This window comes from Telmatherina bonti (assembly GCF_933228915.1).
Source record: "Telmatherina bonti genome assembly, chromosome: 10".
NCBI classification, from domain to species: Eukaryota; Metazoa; Chordata; class Actinopteri; order Atheriniformes; family Telmatherinidae; genus Telmatherina; species Telmatherina bonti.
Genome location: NC_136628.1, coordinates 29,112,151 through 29,132,317, shown reverse-complemented (window position 1 = coordinate 29,132,317; position 20,167 = coordinate 29,112,151). Strand labels below are relative to the sequence as shown.

At 39.3% G+C, this 20,167-nt stretch overlaps 2 protein-coding genes across 2 annotated transcripts in view; one reads left to right on the top strand and one right to left on the bottom strand.

Moving 5' to 3' along the window:
• Positions 1-11,417, top strand: part of dhrs11a (dehydrogenase/reductase 11a) — a 15,605-nt gene extending 4,188 nt beyond the window's left edge. The window contains exons 2-7 of the mRNA XM_079247603.1: positions 8,379-8,588; positions 9,432-9,526; positions 9,922-10,051; positions 10,221-10,313; positions 10,401-10,466; positions 10,567-11,417. Of these exons, the coding sequence (XP_079103729.1) occupies positions 8,379-8,588; positions 9,432-9,526; positions 9,922-10,051; positions 10,221-10,313; positions 10,401-10,466; positions 10,567-10,608 (636 nt within the window). The 3' untranslated portion in view covers positions 10,609-11,417. The remainder of the gene's footprint in view (positions 1-8,378; positions 8,589-9,431; positions 9,527-9,921; positions 10,052-10,220; positions 10,314-10,400; positions 10,467-10,566) is intronic.
• A 756-nt stretch (positions 11,418-12,173) lies between these two features.
• LOC306761327 (sodium- and chloride-dependent GABA transporter ine) lies at positions 12,174-16,977 on the bottom strand (the record flags this gene model as incomplete). Its single annotated transcript, XM_079247452.1, has 13 exons — positions 12,174-12,326; positions 12,416-12,583; positions 12,685-12,785; positions 12,867-12,966; positions 13,055-13,186; positions 13,308-13,420; positions 13,651-13,775; positions 13,879-13,982; positions 14,075-14,209; positions 14,314-14,446; positions 15,943-16,147; positions 16,254-16,388; positions 16,851-16,977. The coding sequence occupies 13 exons, from the start codon at positions 16,975-16,977 to the stop codon at positions 12,174-12,176; spliced, it is 1,731 nt and encodes a 576-aa protein (XP_079103578.1).
• Between the last annotated feature and the right edge of the window lie 3,190 nt (positions 16,978-20,167).

Here is a 20,167-nt window from a genome sequence, read left to right as displayed (position 1 = left end):
TACCAAAGTTTAGTTTCAGATAACTAAACACAAATTTTAAAGTTTGAAAAGTTTATGTCCCTTATTGCTTAAAGTGCATAATTTCTGCAACACCTTTGAGTATGTTTGTGAGAGTTTTGAGCCAAAGCCAGCACTGCCATTAAAAGTATTTAAAGCAGCACTATTTTCCCGGTTGTCAAGCAAGTAACGCAGTGAAGAGAAATACAAGTGGATTCCGCCATCAGTGGCACCTGTTTTCTGTGTAAACAAAATTCTGAGAAAGTATGGTGGAAAGTAGCAGCAGCAGTATTGTTCTGCTGTCACTGAGGATTCAGAGTAGGCCGTCGTGGGGGGGGGGGGGGGGCAGTTGGAAGGAGATGTGTGGTCGCCATGGGTTGTGTGCAGGAATGGAGACACCACAGCGAAGTAGCAGAAACTCAGCTTCTCTTTTATTTACTCTCTCAAAACATTTACGAGCAAATGAAGAAGTTTTTGTGAAAAAGAATGGTCTGTAGTCAACCGCATTAGATGGATTTAAAGCCTTTCTTAGACCTCTTAAGTCATTCTGGCCCACAAACCCATATGTATGTGTTTGCTTGTCCATCCCATTTTATTTCTCTCCTAAATTAATTTATGGGAATATGAACATGGTATGCTCAAAAAACTCTTTTTATTTTACAGTATATGTAAAATCAGTCACATTCTTGCCTCCTCTACAATGATTTATCTTTTAATGTGATTGTTGGTTGTTTGTTTTAACTGAGATCAAATCTAGTTAAATTTTTTTTATTGATTCAAAAACATTCACATGCAAATGAGAATGTCACTGAGCCAGCTTTTAAGCAGGCATGGGTAGCATGGATGACATCAACGAGACCATGGCACTTGTGTCTGGGTGAGGTGCAGCCTGATGTGGGGTTGGGTCTGTCACATAATCAAATGTAGTGGTCATACGCTAGAATGGAAAGAGTAGCTTGCATTGCTGTGGTAGCGGGCTGCCTTTTGTTCACACATCCTTTGAGCAAGGAGACACATTTGTTTTAACCTAAGCCAGATGCAAACGAATTAATTTGCTCAGTATTTTAGGTAACTGGCATGAAACTATAAGAAAAAGAGCAACATGTCAAAATTCAAGGCCTTGTTTGCTGCAGTTTTGGATCAGATATATTTAGCATGAAGCTTCTTGGTGCCAGACAAATCTGTGGACGGTTTGTAACAAAGAGATGAGGAGATTCTGCATAAAGGATTCCCAAATAAGATCATTTTAGCCAAACTCTTGACCTCACCCATAAAAGAAAACAATCTGGGATAAGGATATAAAAAGACAGATTATGTATGTTTCTATCTGCACTATCATTTCACTTTGGAGATAACATGTAAAAACATTACTCTGTTATGGCTTTGTTGGATTTTGTCTATGATGAGACTTTGCAAAAAATAGCTTGTATACTAGGGCTGTGACGATATGCTCTTGTCCCGATTCGATTCCGATTTTTTCGGGTGCCAATTTGATTTAAATTGCGATTCTCAAAATTCTTCAATATTAATGATTTGTGTAGATTAAAAACATTTTTTTTTTTTTTATTTATTTATTTATTTATAAAACTTTGTTTTGCTAATAATCTTTCTTGATTTCAGTTAGGAAAAAACAACACAGTAGCCAGATCATCATTCTGCTGCTATAATGCCCAAGAAGACAAGTGAAAAGATCAATAAAACCAATGAAAATGACAAAAAGTTTATAGTGGATTAATTTTATTTATTTTAAAAAATTGATTTTTTTAAAACAAAAAATCAATTTAAAAATTGTGAGGAAAAAAATCCCGATTTCCGATTTTTCGATTCGATTTACCCACCCCTATTGTATACCTTGCAGGTCTTTTTTTTTTTTTTTTTAATACAGTTCATGTTTAGCCTGCCTGAGTATCTTATATTTGTGTGAGTTAATCTTGATTTAAGACTCAAAGCTCTTGGCAGGTGAGCCTGAAACTTAATTTCGGTCCTCAGCTGATCAGGCTTGGGTTTGTGCTCGTACTGAAGTAGGTAAAAATGCTCAGTCATGCTTTGAATTCTGAGGTGGCACAATAAAAGCCATGTTGAGATTTTCAGACAGACAGAGGGACCCTGTGTCAGACACCACCCGTGGGTGGTGTCTGAACAGCCTGTCTTGTTTTGTCACAGTGAACAGCTTTCTTATCAGAAAGGGACTGAAGTAGGACAGGTGCTTCACTTTAAAGCTTTTTTCTTTTAAAGCCCCATTTTATTATTTAATTCTTTTTGCAACACATTAAATACACCATTCATTTATCATCTGGTCATTATGCTCTGACACTGTGCTTTTTGATGTGTCACTAGTTATCAGCTTCAGCTCTTTTTGTTTAGATTTTTATTTTAATTTTTTTTCACATTTATTCTGAGCTCATCAAAGCACATAGGAGTATCCTCAGCTTACAAGTCTAACCCATGCAGAAAGCTTTTCCCCTGACTGCCCATATTCCACTTGCGTTTTGAGCTGACGGAACATATACCTACTATATATTGGATAAAAATCCGTTGTGTTTCCATGGATGCAACCCTCCAGAGAAGCCACATTTGCACCAGCAATTAAAACACAGCATTTCCTCACATAGGAATCCTCAGAGTAGCTGTCCAGACTGCATAAAGAAGGTTGTTTTTACTGCTTGTTTTTGCTGTAGCTACATAATGTTGCGGATAACTTGGCACTCCATGTAGTTATTAAATATTTCATTGAGTTAGTGAGTTAGACGGCTCAGTGACACCCCCCCCATGAGGCATTCCACCTGCACCATCCCTGTGCTGTCCTCTCTGTGCTTTTCATATTCCCAGATTTAAGATTCACCAATTTTGACATCCCCTCTGCAAGCCTCCTGCAGTAACAAGTGGAGTATTTCCTGTCCTGTCTGGTCCTGTTTAAGAAATACTGGAACCTTCTGCTCTAGAGTGTGAACTGTGTGAGGTTGCTTGTCTGTCTGTATGAGGCGTAGGGATGTACGAGGAAGATAAGTATGTGAATGCGAAGTTCAGCAGGTCAGTACTCGAAGCTGAATATTTACTTATGGCTGGGAGAGAAAAGTGAGCACTGAAGTGTGAGACATATTTATTAACCTATAACACATGTAGAGACAGCATGAGTTGATCTAGTTCAGCATTTCCAGACAGATGAATGAATGCAGACTTGATTTTTTTTTTTGCTTCCACAACAGCCAAATTAGATTTGTTACTGAGTGTTTGCCTGACCTTGGAAACGTAGATTTTCTTGAAGCTTACATGCTAAATAGACCTGGTTCTGGCTGACCAAGACTGTCTCCAGAAGCTCTCCTTTGTCTGTTTTTATTCCTCTCTCTGGGTTTAATTCACCATTAATTCAGCCGTCGCAGTGTTGTGGATCATAACTGGTATCAAGACAAGCAAAGTTGTCTTAACAATGGCAAGAAAAAGAAGGACATCGTATGCAGTGGTGCTGTAATGCTGGTAATGGGAAGGAATGTTTCAGCTTTTTTATTGCTATAAATCATATAAAATCAGTGTAAATTCACAAATAAACACTTCTCAGTTATGAGCTACTATTAGCTGAGCAAAGTTTTACCCTTGGAACATACCTTTACCTGGTTTGATCACTGTGACAGTAAAAGCTAAATCCAGTAACACAGGTTTAACCAGTATGTTACACAACATTCTTCTACGAATCCTTCTTTTGTATTTGGATGTTAAACTTATACAAACCTCAGCAATCATGTACTTGTAATTACCTTATTTTATCTGCTCTCCATTTGCTGTTCACCATGTTTAAGGTTATTTATGCTCATATGTAATGTTAAATAACATTATCTCTAAGTTCTTTGAGGCTTTTTACAATGCTCCATTCATTGCTCGGAACTCCCCAGTCTCTCAATGTAGTTACTAACAAATGGTGTTATTATTCCCCTTATCACCTTCTCCTGATTAGATTGTCTTTAAGGGGGTACTATAAAACCACCCAGTTCAACCTTTAGACCTTTTAGAGGCAGCGTTTCAGTTTGAACAAGAGATAATCACACATCTACCTCGCTGCAATCCTATTATACAGCTGGCAGTCACCTTTGACCCCTCTGCTTGTGTCATTTTGTCAGGCTAAATTTGATAAGAGCCTCTTTTTGCATTGCAAAATTGTTGTTGAGATGGATAATGAATTGATATAGTTATATTTACTGATAATTTGACCAAATGAATGATGAATATTTTACTTTTTTGGGAATGATTTGGAGTTGCTGCTGTTTACTTTCTATAAAGCAAACTGAGAACTAAACAAGCTTTAATAAGCTGATTTAATGGCAGTGGGCTTTATTCTGCCTTTTCTCTTTCTCTCCTTCTGTTTCACTTCCTGGCTGCCAACCCTCCCTCCCGCTTGTCTTCCCTCCTGCACATTTTTTTGTGATCACTGGACAGCAGTCTTAGTAATGAGGATGAAAATGCGTTATGACAGGCAAAATTATTTTGTGTGTCGCAGGTGTTTCAGGAAGCAGACGGGGTGAAGAGGGAAGGATTATAAGCTAAATTACTATATGGCTGCATTACTTTGTTGTCACCTATCAGACTTTACAAAGACTAAGATGAGGCACATTGTCTTATAACGCAATCCTTTTGTGTGAGTGGACTGCAGAGACAAATCTAATTTCCCAGCTTTCTCCACTTGCGGCTGTTGCCAGTGCTATTGATTGGTCTCATCACTTAAACCTCCCTGTCTTCAGCACTTTGGCATTTTTATTTTTATCTCTTTCTATTTCTCATTTGGGTTTATTTGCCTGTCCATTTACACCAGTCCCACTCAGCCATGTTAATGATTTATAAACACAGTGTGGGACAATGGTGTTGTTTGCCTTATAGAGCTTATATAACTGCCCCCTGCAGGGTTTTCAGGACATAAATGCCATTATGGGAGCATGTTCACATGTGTGTAGTACACACATTACTGTAAGATGTTGAGTTTATGATGTTGTATAACATTATTTGTCTATTAAATTCTTCTGTTTAATGGTCTAAGTCACTCTTTAAAAAAAAGTCTGATTTTTAAGCATTATAAAACACAAAGACACCCACTTTCAGTTTGGTTTGTGATGACTATACCACATACTTGCCACCTCTGTTAATGTTATATATTCAAGCCTCGCTGCTTGTGCTTTTGCTGTGGGTGTGGCCCATATGAAGGCTGGTACTGACCACAGCATTGCAGCTGGTGCCAGAACACTCCCACATGCGCGCACACACAGATTCACAGCCTGAGACTTCCTGTCGTTGGACCAAGATCACAGCCTGTTTGCTCTGCAGCTTCCACTTCAAGCTCAACCAATTCCTTCTCTCCCGACAAAAGACTGGCCTGACTTCCCCTTCACATTGACCTCCTTGCTGAATAAAACAGGAGCCTCTCCACCAGGTTTCCAGCCGGCTCAGTCCTGCCTCAGCTCCTGTCCCAACAGGGATTCAGAATAGTGCAAAATAAAGAGCTCTGGTTAAATGGCAAATCAGAACACACCAGTAATCACTGGTTCACATTACAGATAGGTGCACCACTTGCTAATGGCATTTATCTACACAATAAGAGATAGATTGTTGTGGGGTTTTTTTGCAGGAGTATTTTCAGGGTTTTAGCCTTTTGACAGCTTTGTGAGGATAACGCTTTCTCTAAGGATAATCCGAGTTAAACAGCTTAGAGGAAGAACAGCGAAATCTACACATGCTAAGTGTTAGATTGGGTAGAAGCACCAATATGTTTACTTTAAAAAGGAAAAAAAATCTTTCATAATTTGTCATTGTATAATTTATAATGTCATTGTCACATGTAACATTTAACGTGATAATTGCCAACTTTTATTTATTTTGCATTCATCATTTTATATGCTTATATAAGGAGTTGTACATTGAGATGGACCTGTGAAGCATTTTAAGGGATTAGTTGCAACATTAAGTTGAGGTCATGAAGATATTTGCTTCCTATCTTAAAAACACACTCCGCCTCGGCCTATGAAGCAAGGTTCCGCGCTAGTTTTAAAATGTATGGTTATAGTTTTATTGGCTAATATGGTTTTGACATTTCACTTACTTTTATCATTAGATAAGCACATTTATGTGATAATTGTGAATTTTAAATATGTTAAAACCAACTTCTAGCATCTGTGTTGGGATTAAAGTTTGATTCTCTGCCAGGGTTTAGATTTGCATTGCTGCATGATGGTACTGAATTACTTACCTGGACATAAATCTTTCCTGTCGCTTTCCCCATGCAGGACTGACTGTAACTATTACTGACGACTGTTTAGATCTGAGATTGCCCATTATGATTTGATATGTCTGTGAAAAGCAAAACTAAATAACTCTGCAAAACTTAATTCTTACTCAGTTTGTACAAAGCACACTTTAACTCAAAAATGTCCACAATCATTGGCAAAAATAAATTACAGAGGCTTGTTTCTCTGAGTGCTTCTAGTTACAAGTTGTCGAGGAAGAGCACTAACTGCCAAGTAATTTTTAATAGGATTGATGCTGATTTTCTGTAAATTAACTGTCACCAGTTGGTTTTAATCAATTAAATAACCTCAACTTTTGCAAAGGAGTAACTTGAACCCACTAAGGCAGGAGTGTCAGAATCCAGTCCTCGAGGGCCAGAATCCGGCAGGTTTTTGTTGTTTCCCTCCACCAACACAGCTGATTCAAATCAATGGATCCAGCAGCTTCTTGTCAACCTGTTTGAGTGTCGGTCAGGTGTGTGTTGGAGCACAGAGACAACAAAAACCTGCAGGCCCTCCAGGACTGCAGTTTGACACCCCTGCACTAAGGGAAGAAGGAAAAAATAAAGAAACCTAATTTTGTTTCTATTTTAGGTTTTAAAATAAAGATAACATGTACAACTAGCAAAAAGGATGTATATGCCTTTTCCTCTATGAAATGTAAATATGTTTGGAAGATTATGGTTAAAAAACAAAAGATAATTTCTAGCCTTATTGCAAGAAAATATATCTTAGTATTATTTTATTATGGAAAATCAGTGCAATTATACCATGAAAAAGCTGGTACAACTTACATTGGCTATTATATCGGTCTCACATTTGTGTTATCAAGAGCCATTGTGGAAGGTCCAAAGAGGTATTTGCTGCTCAAGAGCTGCAGCTTGCAGACCCCTGGTCTATATGGTCCATGTAAAAACTAACAGACGCAGAGCACTTGATAATATTGTCCATTTAAATTTTACTATATGTTAGCTCTTTTAAAAAAAAAATTAAAAAAAAAAGATATTAATAAATAAATTTACTCCCAGCTCCAAAACAATGGGCATACGCTCCTGTAGGTCAAATTATCAGAATACAGCTATGCATTCTTAGATTGAGTTAAAGGCAACATATCAGTGGGAAAAAATAGTATGATAAACAGTTAGCAGCTGAAATATTTAGTTTAGAGTTACGTAAAAAATTTAATCTCTATCTTTACTGGTTTTAGCAAGAGAGTTGCAGTTAATCTAATCGAGCTAAACTTGAAGCATCAGTAATGTAAATGTATAGAAGGACAGTCAGAAGTGCACATTCGAGCATGACGGGCAGCTGGTGTCACGTCACATTAAAAAGATGGTAAACCACAGCGTTAGATCACTGAATCAAACCCTGTTGTAACCATTCTGGGACTGTTCAGTAATACCATCTACCATCTTTGTCAATTTTTTTTCTCATTTTAATCCTTTTGGTGGGATAAATTCTCGCACAGCCAGAGTGTCTGAGTACCTTGCATCATCTCTGTGTGTCAGCAGCCCCGCCTCCATCTCCCACGCTGCCTCCTGTCTCACTGGCTCACAGTGTGGGACATCAGGTGACTGAAGCAGCTGTGACTTGCAGGGGAATCGTCATCGGTCTACATCCCATCCCACAGTGATGGACAGCCAGCTGACCTGGTTGCAGTGAAGCCTGCTTGACTTGTAGAAAGCTCAGCGGCGAATATTAGCAGTGTAGCTTCTTTCATCTTGTCTGATGGGCTTCAGTTTTAAAAGTAGATTTTCAGACTGATCCAATACGAGCTGATGGTCATATCTGTAATCAGAGGGTACCTCTGGGTTAATATGTTTAATAAAATAAGGAAAAAAGGAATATTCATCAGGGTGCTTGTACTGGTACTGACAAGTTACCTTTTGCTCTCAGCTAATGGGATATTGAGTTTTTGGCTACCTAGTCGCTTTTTTTCTCTTAGGATGTTTTCAATATATGAAACTTAATGATTCCTATACTTTTGTCCAAACTTTTTCTCACTCTTCTAGATCAACTTATGTCCTCTTGTAGTGTTTGATGCTCATAACATGTTATATGCATATAATGTGTCCATAACAAAAATAATAAAACTTTGTTATTGTTTTTGTTTTTCAGAAGCTGGCAGCTGAATGTCAGAGTGCAGGCTACAGCGGTACACTGATCCCTTATAAGTGTGATTTGTCCAACGAGGAGGAGATCCTGTCCATGTTCTCAGCCATCAAGACGCTGCACAAGGGCGTGGATGTATGCATCAACAACGCTGGACTGGCTCACAATGAACCCTTGCTCAGCGGAAAGACGGAGGGCTGGAGGAACATGATTGACGTCAGTGAACCCTGTCATAAAATTACAAATCCATAAGCTTAGTGTCCTTAAAAGACATAACTTCTTTTATTAAGTTTTTTTTTTTTTTTTTTTTTTCAAAGCTAGCCCTCATGTTATATTAATTTCCTAGCTGCTTTTTCTCCAACAGAACAGCAATGGGGTGGAGCTGAAATCTGGCTCAGTGTGAATGGAAGTCTTTTGTTTGTAGAGCTTGTGTTGTTTGAGAAATGAGAGTTGAAGCAGAGATGTGGGGATGTGTGGTTCTGCACACACTTGCGCTGCTTCCCTCCCAACACAGGGCAGCCTCTTTTGCTCTCAGGAGAAGCTCTGGCACAGCAGAAGCCACCTAATGAAAGCCAGCCCTCTTTCTCTTGTCGGGACTTAACATTTTGATTCATTGAGTTCTTGACCAATGAAGACCCCCTGGTTCTAAAGTCTCCGTCTCCGGGGTCCAGCATTTGTAACGCTCACCCATCTGTTGTCATGGCAGCCCACATGAATGTGTACAGCGGTGTATTTTTAGCCTGTGTTTAATCTGTACACTGACCTTGTTTGGTCACCTCCCCCTATCTTGCTGCCATGCTGCAGTTAACCTGCTGTCTGTCAGTGAGAGAAGCTTAGAGGCCACAATCTGGACAGGAACAGCAGGTTTGGATGGTTTAACTCACTGACCCACTGAACATCAGCCAACTGAACACACACCGTTTCATTACAAGGAACCTTTATGGGATTTGGCAGCAACTTGTGTGTAAATCTTAATGGCAAACAGTACAAAATGATGCTTGTGTTGTACAATGTATGTAATGCATGAGTTGTAAGAGAAATTTTTTTCTTCCCCTGCAGGTGAATGTCTTAGCCTTGTCTATCTGCACCCGTGAGGCCTACAAATCAATGAAGGAGAGGAATGTGGACGACGGCCACATCATCAATATTAATAGGTAAGCCAAACAAGCATGCTGAACAAATGTGCTGCATATTCGAGGCACTTTTAATACGCCAGGTATGAAGTAAAGTCAATTTTAAATCCCACCTAGCATATATTGTAAGTAGCAAAACTTATAAAACTCTCTCTCTCTCTCTCTCTCTCTCTCTCATATTCATATATATATATATATATATATATATATATATATATTCATATATATAATATGAGATATACTTATTAAGCTCACTCGAGTCCTTTTTAATCAGCGTTTCGGTTGCTTTTAGGTTCTATATATCTGGTATTCAACACTTCAAATGAGCTTGATTTATTAGAAATGTAAACGTAAAGTGGAGGGACTGATTTGTGACATAATTTCTCACGTCTTGTCTGTCCTGCTGCCTTGTACAGTATGGGTGGGCATCGAGTAGTGCCAAGTGCTGATGAGCATTTCTACTGTGCCACTAAATATGCTGTGACTGCACTGACTGAGGGGATACGGCAAGAGCTTCGGGAAGCAAAAACTCTCATCAGAGCCACAGTGAGTATGCAGCCACCTTGATAGCACAGAGGTCTGCTCTTTTGGTAGCAAACAGGGTCACGTGCACAGAACTTTTACCCGGTCCAAGCAGTTCTCACAGAAGGAGTGCAGGAGGAGTATTAAGTGAATGCTGAGCAGGAAATGCCTCATGGATTGCCTGTCCCTGCAGTGCATATCACCTGGAATAGTGGAGACTGAGTTTGCCTTCCGGCACCACAACAGCAATCCAGAGAAAGCAGCTGCAGTGTATGAGAGTATGAAAGTAAGGCTTTGCATTTCATAGAATCCTAAAAAGCATATTACATATGGTGAAGCTCTGCTCCAGCACTAACTTTTCTCCATTTTTCAGTGTTTGAAAGCAGAGGACGTAGCCAGTGCAGTGACATTTGTCCTCGGCGCTCCTCCTCACGTGCAGGTATATCTGTCTTATCTCCAGTTTGATCTTTTCGTGTGCATCTGAGTGGTTGAGTTCTAAATAAGTAAGCCTTTTTCTTTGTTTTGTTTTTCCTTATCAGATTGGAGACGTGCAGATGAGGCCGGTAGAGCAGGTATCATAGCAGTAACTGGAAACTGCAGGAAGACAGCAGCTATGGTGACTCCTTAGCGACCTCTGCTGGGCATGTGGGTTGGGAGGGGGGTTAAAACAAATCTACAGTTGTGTTGGGTCTGCAGGGGCAAGACCAAGGAGAATTGGAGCCTTGAAGAGGCTGTGCAAGAAAAAAAAGACAGGCGTGGACTCTTGAAACCACTACAAAAATACTACTGAATGCAGCAATCCTGTGGAGGGTTGGGCTCCATCCTTACATGAGCTCGACTTTAAACTGCAGTTGGAACAAATAAAGAGCGTTGCTGCTGTGCTGTGTGGTCAGCTGCATGGCTTTCACTTCAGAGGGAAGAGTACGTCAATGATTGCACATTTTATTTTTTGTTTTTCTAGGTTACACAACATATCTTTTTAAAATTTGATTGAATAATTGCTGTTTATAAGGACTTTTTTTTTTATTTTTAATAAATATTTTAACTTTAAATTACAGATAGCTGTGGTCTCATATGAAGTAATCTTAGACAATACTATGTCATACTCACCATATGTAACAGTTTGTCCATGGTAACCCTTTATTCACTGTATAATTTTACAAACATGTCCAGTTAACCCTTATTTTTGGATGTGTAAAACCTTCTTGAGGGGTCAGGGAAAGCTTTAAGAGACACGCCCATGCGTGTTAAGCATGTGGGGTTTCTACAGTCCACCTTTTTTTCTTTTTGCCTGTGTAACGTCAGCTGTTCTGCACTTTGGATTCATTTGTGAGGAGTTACCAGAAGGAAACGCTTAACTAGGGGAGGAAAACTAACACAGTGCACACGCATACCCTGAAACATGTACCGCTTCTGTTGTAATTTTCTCTTTTAATGAAAAAAATAAATGTTTCCCCAGACGTTACTTATGCTTTGTGCTGTGTATACCAGCCTTTTTTGGATCGACTTATATACCGATAGAAACAACACACAAACTGTGGACTTTGTCATGTTTTTATTAAACCTTACATGACATTCAGTTACTCGTGTACTCATCTGTTTCCTGCTAATAATTACTAGTTTTATTAGTGGTGCTTTGTTATGTTTGACCTAGAAAATGAGTCAGCATTGATATAGATGGGTCAAAAACATAAGAAGTCAGGTTGTCTATAATAGCATTACATTATTTACTTAAAAACATGCTGTGTCACATAGAAGTAAACGGCCTGATCCAAGGTGTTAAACAGATGCTACCAACAGATGGCACTCTTGGGGATATAATGTCCCCACACGAAGGAAGAAAATGTGTAAAGGCAAGACATCAAGAACCAATTCCAAACTCTTGTCTTTCTTAAACATGTGCATCAAGAAAGCAGGAAAATCTCAAAAATCAAATCCACTCACTCACAAAAAAGTCATTTTAAGTTATCTGCATGGCAGATACGGTGCTATTTTTACAATCGGCGTAAGTAATCGTTGTAACATACTTCTGTTTAATTTTCTGAGCAGAAGTGTGCATTCGATCAACATTTAAAATTAACCTGATTGAACCTGAGTTTAACAGTAATTTGCCACTGAGTGACAACTTGTGCAAAACACTTCAGTATCAGAACTTTGTCTCAGGAGGAGGTTTTTCAGGTTGACCCATGTTTGAGCTGATGACAGCGATGCCGGACGATCCATCTGTCCCTCCCCTCTCGTAATATGGCAGCTTTGGCTTTTCATTCAGTGCGTATGGAGTGATGGACAGCTTCAGTTTCTGTTAGGGAAGAGTAGATACATCCACAACATTACCACACAGCTACATTTGACATGAACTTCTGTCTTCACATGTCAGCTATGCATCACCTGCATCAATGAGCCAGGCAGCACCCACAGCGTGTGAATGGCACCTAAAGGTATCCAAATTATGGAGGCCAATGCGATGACCCAGCCCAACCCCTGAGCCCAGTCGGGGAAGACGTAATTCTCATAGCGGGCTGGTTTGAACTGGATGACTGAGAAAATCAGGATGACCTGGAAACATGAAGAAACATTCAAAGTGAGGTTGTGACACTGCTGGATAGATTTTCTTCTTTTTTTAGTTGTTGTTTCTTGGGAAAATTCAGATGACTTACAGTGATGAGGACCGGATCAACAATTAACCAGCACACTCTGAAGAAGATGTTTGCTCCCCTGCCAGTCATCTCTTTCAGGTTGGCAGAAAGTCGCGTCACACCTGCACAAGGAAAGCATGTCAGAGCCCTAAAATGTGCACCTATAATGTTAGTTGTCAATGAGGTCAACATGTTTGCCTCACCATAAATCCAACAGGTGGCAATAATCTCGAAGAATGCCAGAAACATGATGGACACTATGGCAGTGTAATGGTCCATCAGCTGGAACACATAGATTCCCACCTGTAAAGGGACACACACGTCAGGGGCAAAGTTTGTCCATTATTCGGTTAAAGTTTATCCTGAAAGTCACAGCCTCTACCTGCATTACACAAGGGATGCCCAACAGCAGGGCTATGCCACAAACTGCCAGAACAAAAAGTTCTTTCAGCTTGAAAATATTCATTATCTTTTGATAGAATTCATCCATGAAGCTGGTCACCATCACTTCAACCATTGCAAACTGGAAGGAAAAGAAAGAACCTCTGGGTCATACTGCAGCTCTTTGTAAATGTAAGAAATGATTTACTTTTTTTTTTTTTTTTTCCGCCTGCGTGTGATTTTTTTAAATTTCCGTTTACTACCTCACTGTCCAGCCCGAGGCAAAGCAGCATGAAGAAGAACATTACGGCCCAAAGCTGAGCCACTGGCATGTTCGCAAAGGCTTGTGGGTAAACAATAAAAACCAATCCTGGACCTAAATGGACACACAAATACTAAGGCTGAAACGTCAATGATCACCCTTAATTTGACCCACTTTAAAACAATGTAATATAATGATTCCTCATCTTGTCACTTGTCTGTCAAACATTTACAACATTAGTCTGATGATATAACTCCACACAGGTCAGACAGACTATTTCAACTGCTCTAGAATTTAAGAAAATATCACAACCTATGTAATTATCACTTATTTTGCTTTCTTACCATCCACAGCCAGTTGGCTGATGGGAATGCCCTGCAGATAAGACATGTATCCAAAGGCAGAGAAAATAACAAATCCTGCCAGGATGCTGGTGAGGGAGTTGATAATTGATATGGTAAGTGTGTCCCTGTGGGGAGAGACGGTGTTCTTTAGATCACCACAACCACACTAGAAGTTACCATTACTGCAAAATAAGGAGACTAAATCAACTGAGATATGTGACTAATTACTTCAGAACGTTGTTGTTGAAGGAGTTGTAGCTCGACATGGCCAGCAGAGAGCCGAACCCGATCCCGATGGAGTTGAAGATTTGAGCCGCCGCATTTACCCACACCTGCAAAACAATCATCAGTCCCCATGCTTGACCTTCTTTCAGCACTTCCTCTCCAAACCAGTTAAGATAATTAGGAGTTATTTCTGTCCTACCTCAACTGAGAGGAGCTTGTCCCATTCTGGCACGATGAAGAAGGTTATCCCCTCTACTGCACCAGGAAGCTGCACGTTATTGATCAGCAGTGCAATCAGAATAACATATGGGAAGAGTGCAGTGAAGTACACCACCTGTGCACATTTAGAAAATGTTCACATTCCCCATCAGCTGGTTTATTCCTTCTTCAACACCTCATATGAATTCCCCTCACTTTTATAAAAAAGAAGAAACATACTTTGCCTGTTGATTTCACACCCTTAAAGATGCAAAAGTAAATGATTATCCAACCCAGCACGAGGATAAGGAAAAGCTCCCACCGCAGTGCTCCCGCTTCCTCTACTCCGCTTGTCTGGTCAAGCATCTTATACCTTCAAAAATCAACAAAATGCTCTAAGACTTCCAATGTAATGTAATGTTAGGAACCTTCCTTGTTCTAATGCAATGCACTGAAAACAGCATCAGAACCACAATGAGCCGATTCTCCATCCCTCCGCTTAGTAATTGGAATAATATTTTGGGAACTTATCAATATGTAGTTTCTCATATTCTTAGGCTCTTTATTGCCTGAGAGTGGCATCAAACTTTATTTGTTTAGTGCCAGTTCACAACAATGTCATCTCAGTGCATTTTACAGATATCAGTTTAGGCCAATTCATAAGAGATTTCCCTATTAAATTGTGTTTTTTTCTCTATCTGTAAAGCGTCTTGAGATGGCATTGCCGCTATATAAATAAAGTTGAATTGAACTGAGTTGAATTGAAATACTATTTATTCGGGCCCTGGGAGTATTCAGCTACTAGAATCAGCCCATTTCAAGTGGAGCAATATTATGACTACGGATGTTCAATGTTGGCTTTTTAAAAAAAAAAAATCCATTATCCAATATAGCGATTTGTCAAACTCTTCATTTCCGATACTGATATCAACAGATATCAATATTTTTTGGTGTGATTTGCATCAAACAAGCAAAACTACACATGATATCCCTTTTATTTTGTGCATGTTGTGTAAAAGTTCTCATTAAAAAAGTTAAAATTGATGCAGATAATTTCCAAAATGACATTTTAATGCGGATATAGGCTGATAATATTGGTAAGCCTGTAATATCATGTACATCTCTAATTATGACCTCACCTGGGAAATGTTAGCATCCAAACAGAAACAATGATTTACATGACATGAATACATGGATATGTCTCAACCTCAGACTGTGTTTGAGTGTATTTTGGACAAAAAACAGAGGAAAATTTCGTCATACAATGTGCCTGTTTTTTAAATCTATTCTGACCTGTAACTTTACCAAAATGACAGTACAGAAACTCGGCCCAGTTTAATCTGTGTCCCACTGGGACACTTGCTCAGCTGCTATGCTTGGCATTCACTATAAAAATGGAGGAAGGAGTAAAAGAAGTTAATCAATACATCAGAAAATGTGAGGTTTCATTTTACTGTTGTAACACTAAACTATAAGCACAATGAAACAGAAAATGTAAAAGATCCATCTTTACTATCATCAAATACTGCAGGTGTTGCTGTATTTGATGGTCTGGACGTAGAGGCTAAACATGTCTTACTTCACATACTTCAAGAAATTTTTGTGGGTTTTTTTTTCAGTTCCTTATCACTGACCTTTACTTTGACTGATTTCCCACTAATGACTGATAATGTTTGAATAACCTTTTTTTTTTTTTTTTTTTTTTTTGTTGCAAGTCTCATGTAACTGCTGGAGTTAAACTTGTACAACCAGCCCAGCTTCCAGTGAACCTCTGGTTATTTAGTAACGCCGCTGTCAACAAATCATTATCTCGTCTAGTTTGAACATTTTCAGGACCAGTGCCGATTTTCCCACGTGTCAAAAACATACTTGAAGAACTCTTGGCTAGCTGTGGAGGAGTAGCTGCTGTTTGTGGCGTGATTGGTGCAGTTTGGTGTGTTCCAGGTGTTGTTGCAGCTCTGCCACGGCAGCGGTGCCTGGAAGGAGCTGAAGAGATAATACAGGGCCCAGGTGATGATGACGTTGTAGTAGGTGCACATGATGAAGGAGATTGCCACTGAAGCCATGCCCACTCCTGAGGTCAGACATAAATAACATGCATGTTTTCAGTTTGGGGGTCTGTTTTTTTTTTAGTGTGGGCCCACATTCATTCACTAAATGTGAGCATGGCTGCTAAATACCTTTTAACAGAGGGCAAACAGTAGCCAGGGCATGAACAGGACCCCTCCTTGTGTACTGTCCCACAGTCAGCTCCATGTAGAGCAGGGGGATCCCCAACACCACAAGCATGAACAGGTATGGCACCAGAAAGGCACCTGAGAGAAAGTAATGGTGAGTCAGCTCTCACTCACATAATGCTGGCTGTTTAAGTTAAGACCTTGCTCGTGCTGGGTTTATGGTATCCTTTAAACTTTAACTTTCATGAGTCATCCTACACTTGCATTACCTTCATTATATCTTGGATAACAATCACGTGAGGTAATTACCATACAGTTATATATCTTTATTGCAATTTTCCTATCAATTGTACAGCCATCGGGAGTGGTGTGTGTTCTGAAAACATCAAGAACCCCATAAAGTTATTGCAGGCTGGGGCACCAGAATAAACAAATACTAGAAATAACTGAGTGATAAAACTACAGGTATTTTGTTTAACAGTGCTGACCACTGTGTTAGACTATCCCACATCATATCTGCAGACCATTGACATGCTAGCAAGAAACACACCCCAGCTATCAGCCTGTCAACATTGTTCTGTTTGCAGCTTGGTTTCTTACCTCCTCCACTCCTGTAGCAGAGGTATGGGAACCTCCAAACGTTACCCAGACCCACAGCACAACCGATGCCGGCCAGTGTGAACTCTATCTGCCTGCTCCATGTTGGTCTGCTGACCTGTTGATCCATGCCTGCTACCTGTGTCATCACTGCTGCTCGTCCAGGCCCAAGCTTCATGGACAGGTTGACTGTGATTTAAGTGACTGTGGGGTGATAGAACCAGCCCTTTTATTACCATTAATGATTAGCTTAGCAGAAACGCTCCTGCATGTGGCAGCTCCAAGCCTCACACATGGGAAAAAGTTTGTCTTACTTAATAGGTGCCATAAAACTCAACTAAAATCTGTGGTACTGATAATAGAAGTTAAATCCATTTGCTGAATTTATGTCATGAAAAGCTAATTATGGAGCATAATTATTTGGTTTTGTTTTGGAGATTTCTTGTGTCATTATCACAGCCAGACAAAGTTGCTTTCTTATTCTTTGTGACAGGAGCTATGGATATTAGTGTCTCTGTGGCTCTCCATATCTGTGATGGACAAAAAATACAAGAAAAAATGATGTTGCAACTTTCTAAAGAACTTCTGAAAGTCAGATTTCTTTATTTGTGCTTTTAGTTAGTAGCATTACAGTCAAGAGAATAATATTCAAACATAAACATTTACTTTATTTCTCAAACCAATAATATAAACTCTCTGTAAAACAAAATTAAAGTACTACAAAAAAATAATCTTTTACTTCTAAAGCTTTTATTTACAAGATGTCATCTGACTGGGTATTAAACGTATGCTTTTTTAAAAATTATTATTATTTCTGAAGTGTCCTTCAAATTGTTGGGTTGAAGAGAAAGAACTCTCAACAAAAAGAGGAAAAACTTTGGAAAAGTGATGCAGTTGCTGAACACCCAGGTCCACAGACATGTTTTTGGTCTCTATGCTGCAGCTGCTGGAGGCAGAAAAACTGTGCAAACTGGAGGATGGAGAAGATTCAACAAAGGAGGAAAAGACATCAGACAGCAATCTAACATGACAAAAATGGTACTGTTCAGACATACTTACAATTAATTTATTTAATTTTGCATCCTTACAGAGAGCTTTGTCCAAAGAGAAAATACGTATTAAAAAGGTAAATATAAATACATAAAGATCCCCTTCCCTTAGGTTGTTCATACCTACCTTGTTTATGAAAACCATACAAATAAGAATAACAACACACCTTTATGATAATAAACATACTTATTTTTGTTAAGCAGCTCAATGCTTATTCATCAACAAGTTCTTCCCAATCCCATCATACTTTCTGATACAGTGAAATGAGCTGTTTCCACATCTGCTAGAACATTGTATGTAATCTAGGTAAGCCTGTAATGTAGATTTTATGTTTTGTTTTGTTTTTTTTTTTTGCTTTTTTTTTAGTTTTTACCACAACAAAAAGGTTTGCATCAGAATTGCAGAAGCCAAGTCAAGGATGAGGACTTCCACAGGATGTCTCTATAGAGCCACTTTATCAGTTGTTGTCCTGGGCTGGTCCCATGCTTCCCCTTCCCTTTTATGTCCTTTTGTATTGAAATGGCGGCAGTAACACATGCAGCTCTGAATGCACGCTGAAAAGGAAAAAAATGAGCTCTTTTCCCGACTGTTTTCCTGCTACGTTAAACCAAGCTTGCAGATTAAGTACTTATTGGTGGACAATATAGAAATAGGGCTGCACGGTGGCGCAGTGGTTAGCCCTGTGGCCTCACAGCAAGAAGGTCGCTGGTTCAATCCTTGGCTGGTTTGGTCAGTGGCCTTTCTGTGTGGAGTTTGCATGTTCTCTCCGGGTACTCCAGCTTCCTCCCACCATCCACAGACATGCATGATAGGTTAATTGGTCACTCTGAGTGTGAGTGTGGTTGTTCATCTCTCTGTGTGTGGCCCTGCGATGGACTGGCAAGCTGTCCAGGGTATACCCTGCCTGCCTGTCGCCCAAAGCCAGCTGGGATAGGCTCCAGCTTCCCCACGACCCTGAATTGGAATAAGCGGTTCGGAAAATGATGAATGAATTTAGAAATACCACAAGCAATGTAAACGTCATGTGTATTTAAGCCCAATTGTGGTGTTTCACAAGTCTATTTTTTTCATTTAAAGGACATCAGATGGCATAACTATCATGTGATGCTGCCAGTAAAGTTCGTCTCAGTAGTTTTTTTTTTGCTTAGGTTTACTTGCGTGACAGGATATTTAAACTACCACGCCTACTTTGTATTATGGTCTAGTAATCCAGTTCTGGGGAGGGGTAGCAGTTTAAGTAAATCAAGTTACAATAAAATTAGAACATATATACCAGAAGTTGACCTTCAAAATAAGACTACACTGCTTCTCTAAAACGTGCGTTGATAATTACTGTGGGATTTATCAGGATGTTTTGAGTAATTGATGCAGACTCGTTTCTTATGCAATGGCTGTTAACTACCTATGGTTATTGTAGGCCGTAACCACGCCAAACAATGTGCCACAACCAGGGGCGACTCCAGGAATTTTGGGCCCCATGAAAGACAACAGCATAGATCCCACCACTTGATGGCAAATTTTAGATTTTTGTTTTTCCTTCAATTGCTTCAAGCTGATAAAAAAAAAAAAGAATAGCTTTTCATGGGAATAATAAAGATCTAGGGGTGTGTTTAACACTTTATGGGGCAAGTGACTATTTTTGATCACTTCTTTTCATTTCATATTCAGCGTGAAACTTTTTTTTTTTCTTTTTTTTTTGTCAATGTAACAACAGAATGAAGGTATTGGTTCATTCCAGAAGGACAATTTTAGGTTAAAACTTCGAATTTAAAGGCATTTTATTGAGTGCATCACAGCGCAGACATCAACTAGGTTATTTTAATATAAATGGTTTATCAATTTATATTACTGCTATATGTTATTACAATCTTTGAAAAAAAGTATTTATTTTAATGAAGGTTTAATGATTTTCTTATGTAGTTTGTACATTTCTTTGGGCCCCTATCAAGTCATGGGGCCCTTAGAATCTTCCTAACTTTGCCCCCATATGGCGCCTCTGGCCACAACCCACGACACACCCTGCACACATCCCAGACTCCTCATGAACCCCTCTTTCTTTCTTGATCTACCCCCTCCTTTCACTTTGTACCCACATATCTATCTCAACCCAACAAATATGCAGCATTAAGCCCATTAACCAACAGAACATTTGAACAGTCAAACTTGGCAAAACCATCAATGTAGGATCGCTACAATGGTTTTATTTTGAAAATCTTAAGCGGAAACAGTTTGTCTTTCTGCACTGAACGTGACGAATCACTAATCTAGAC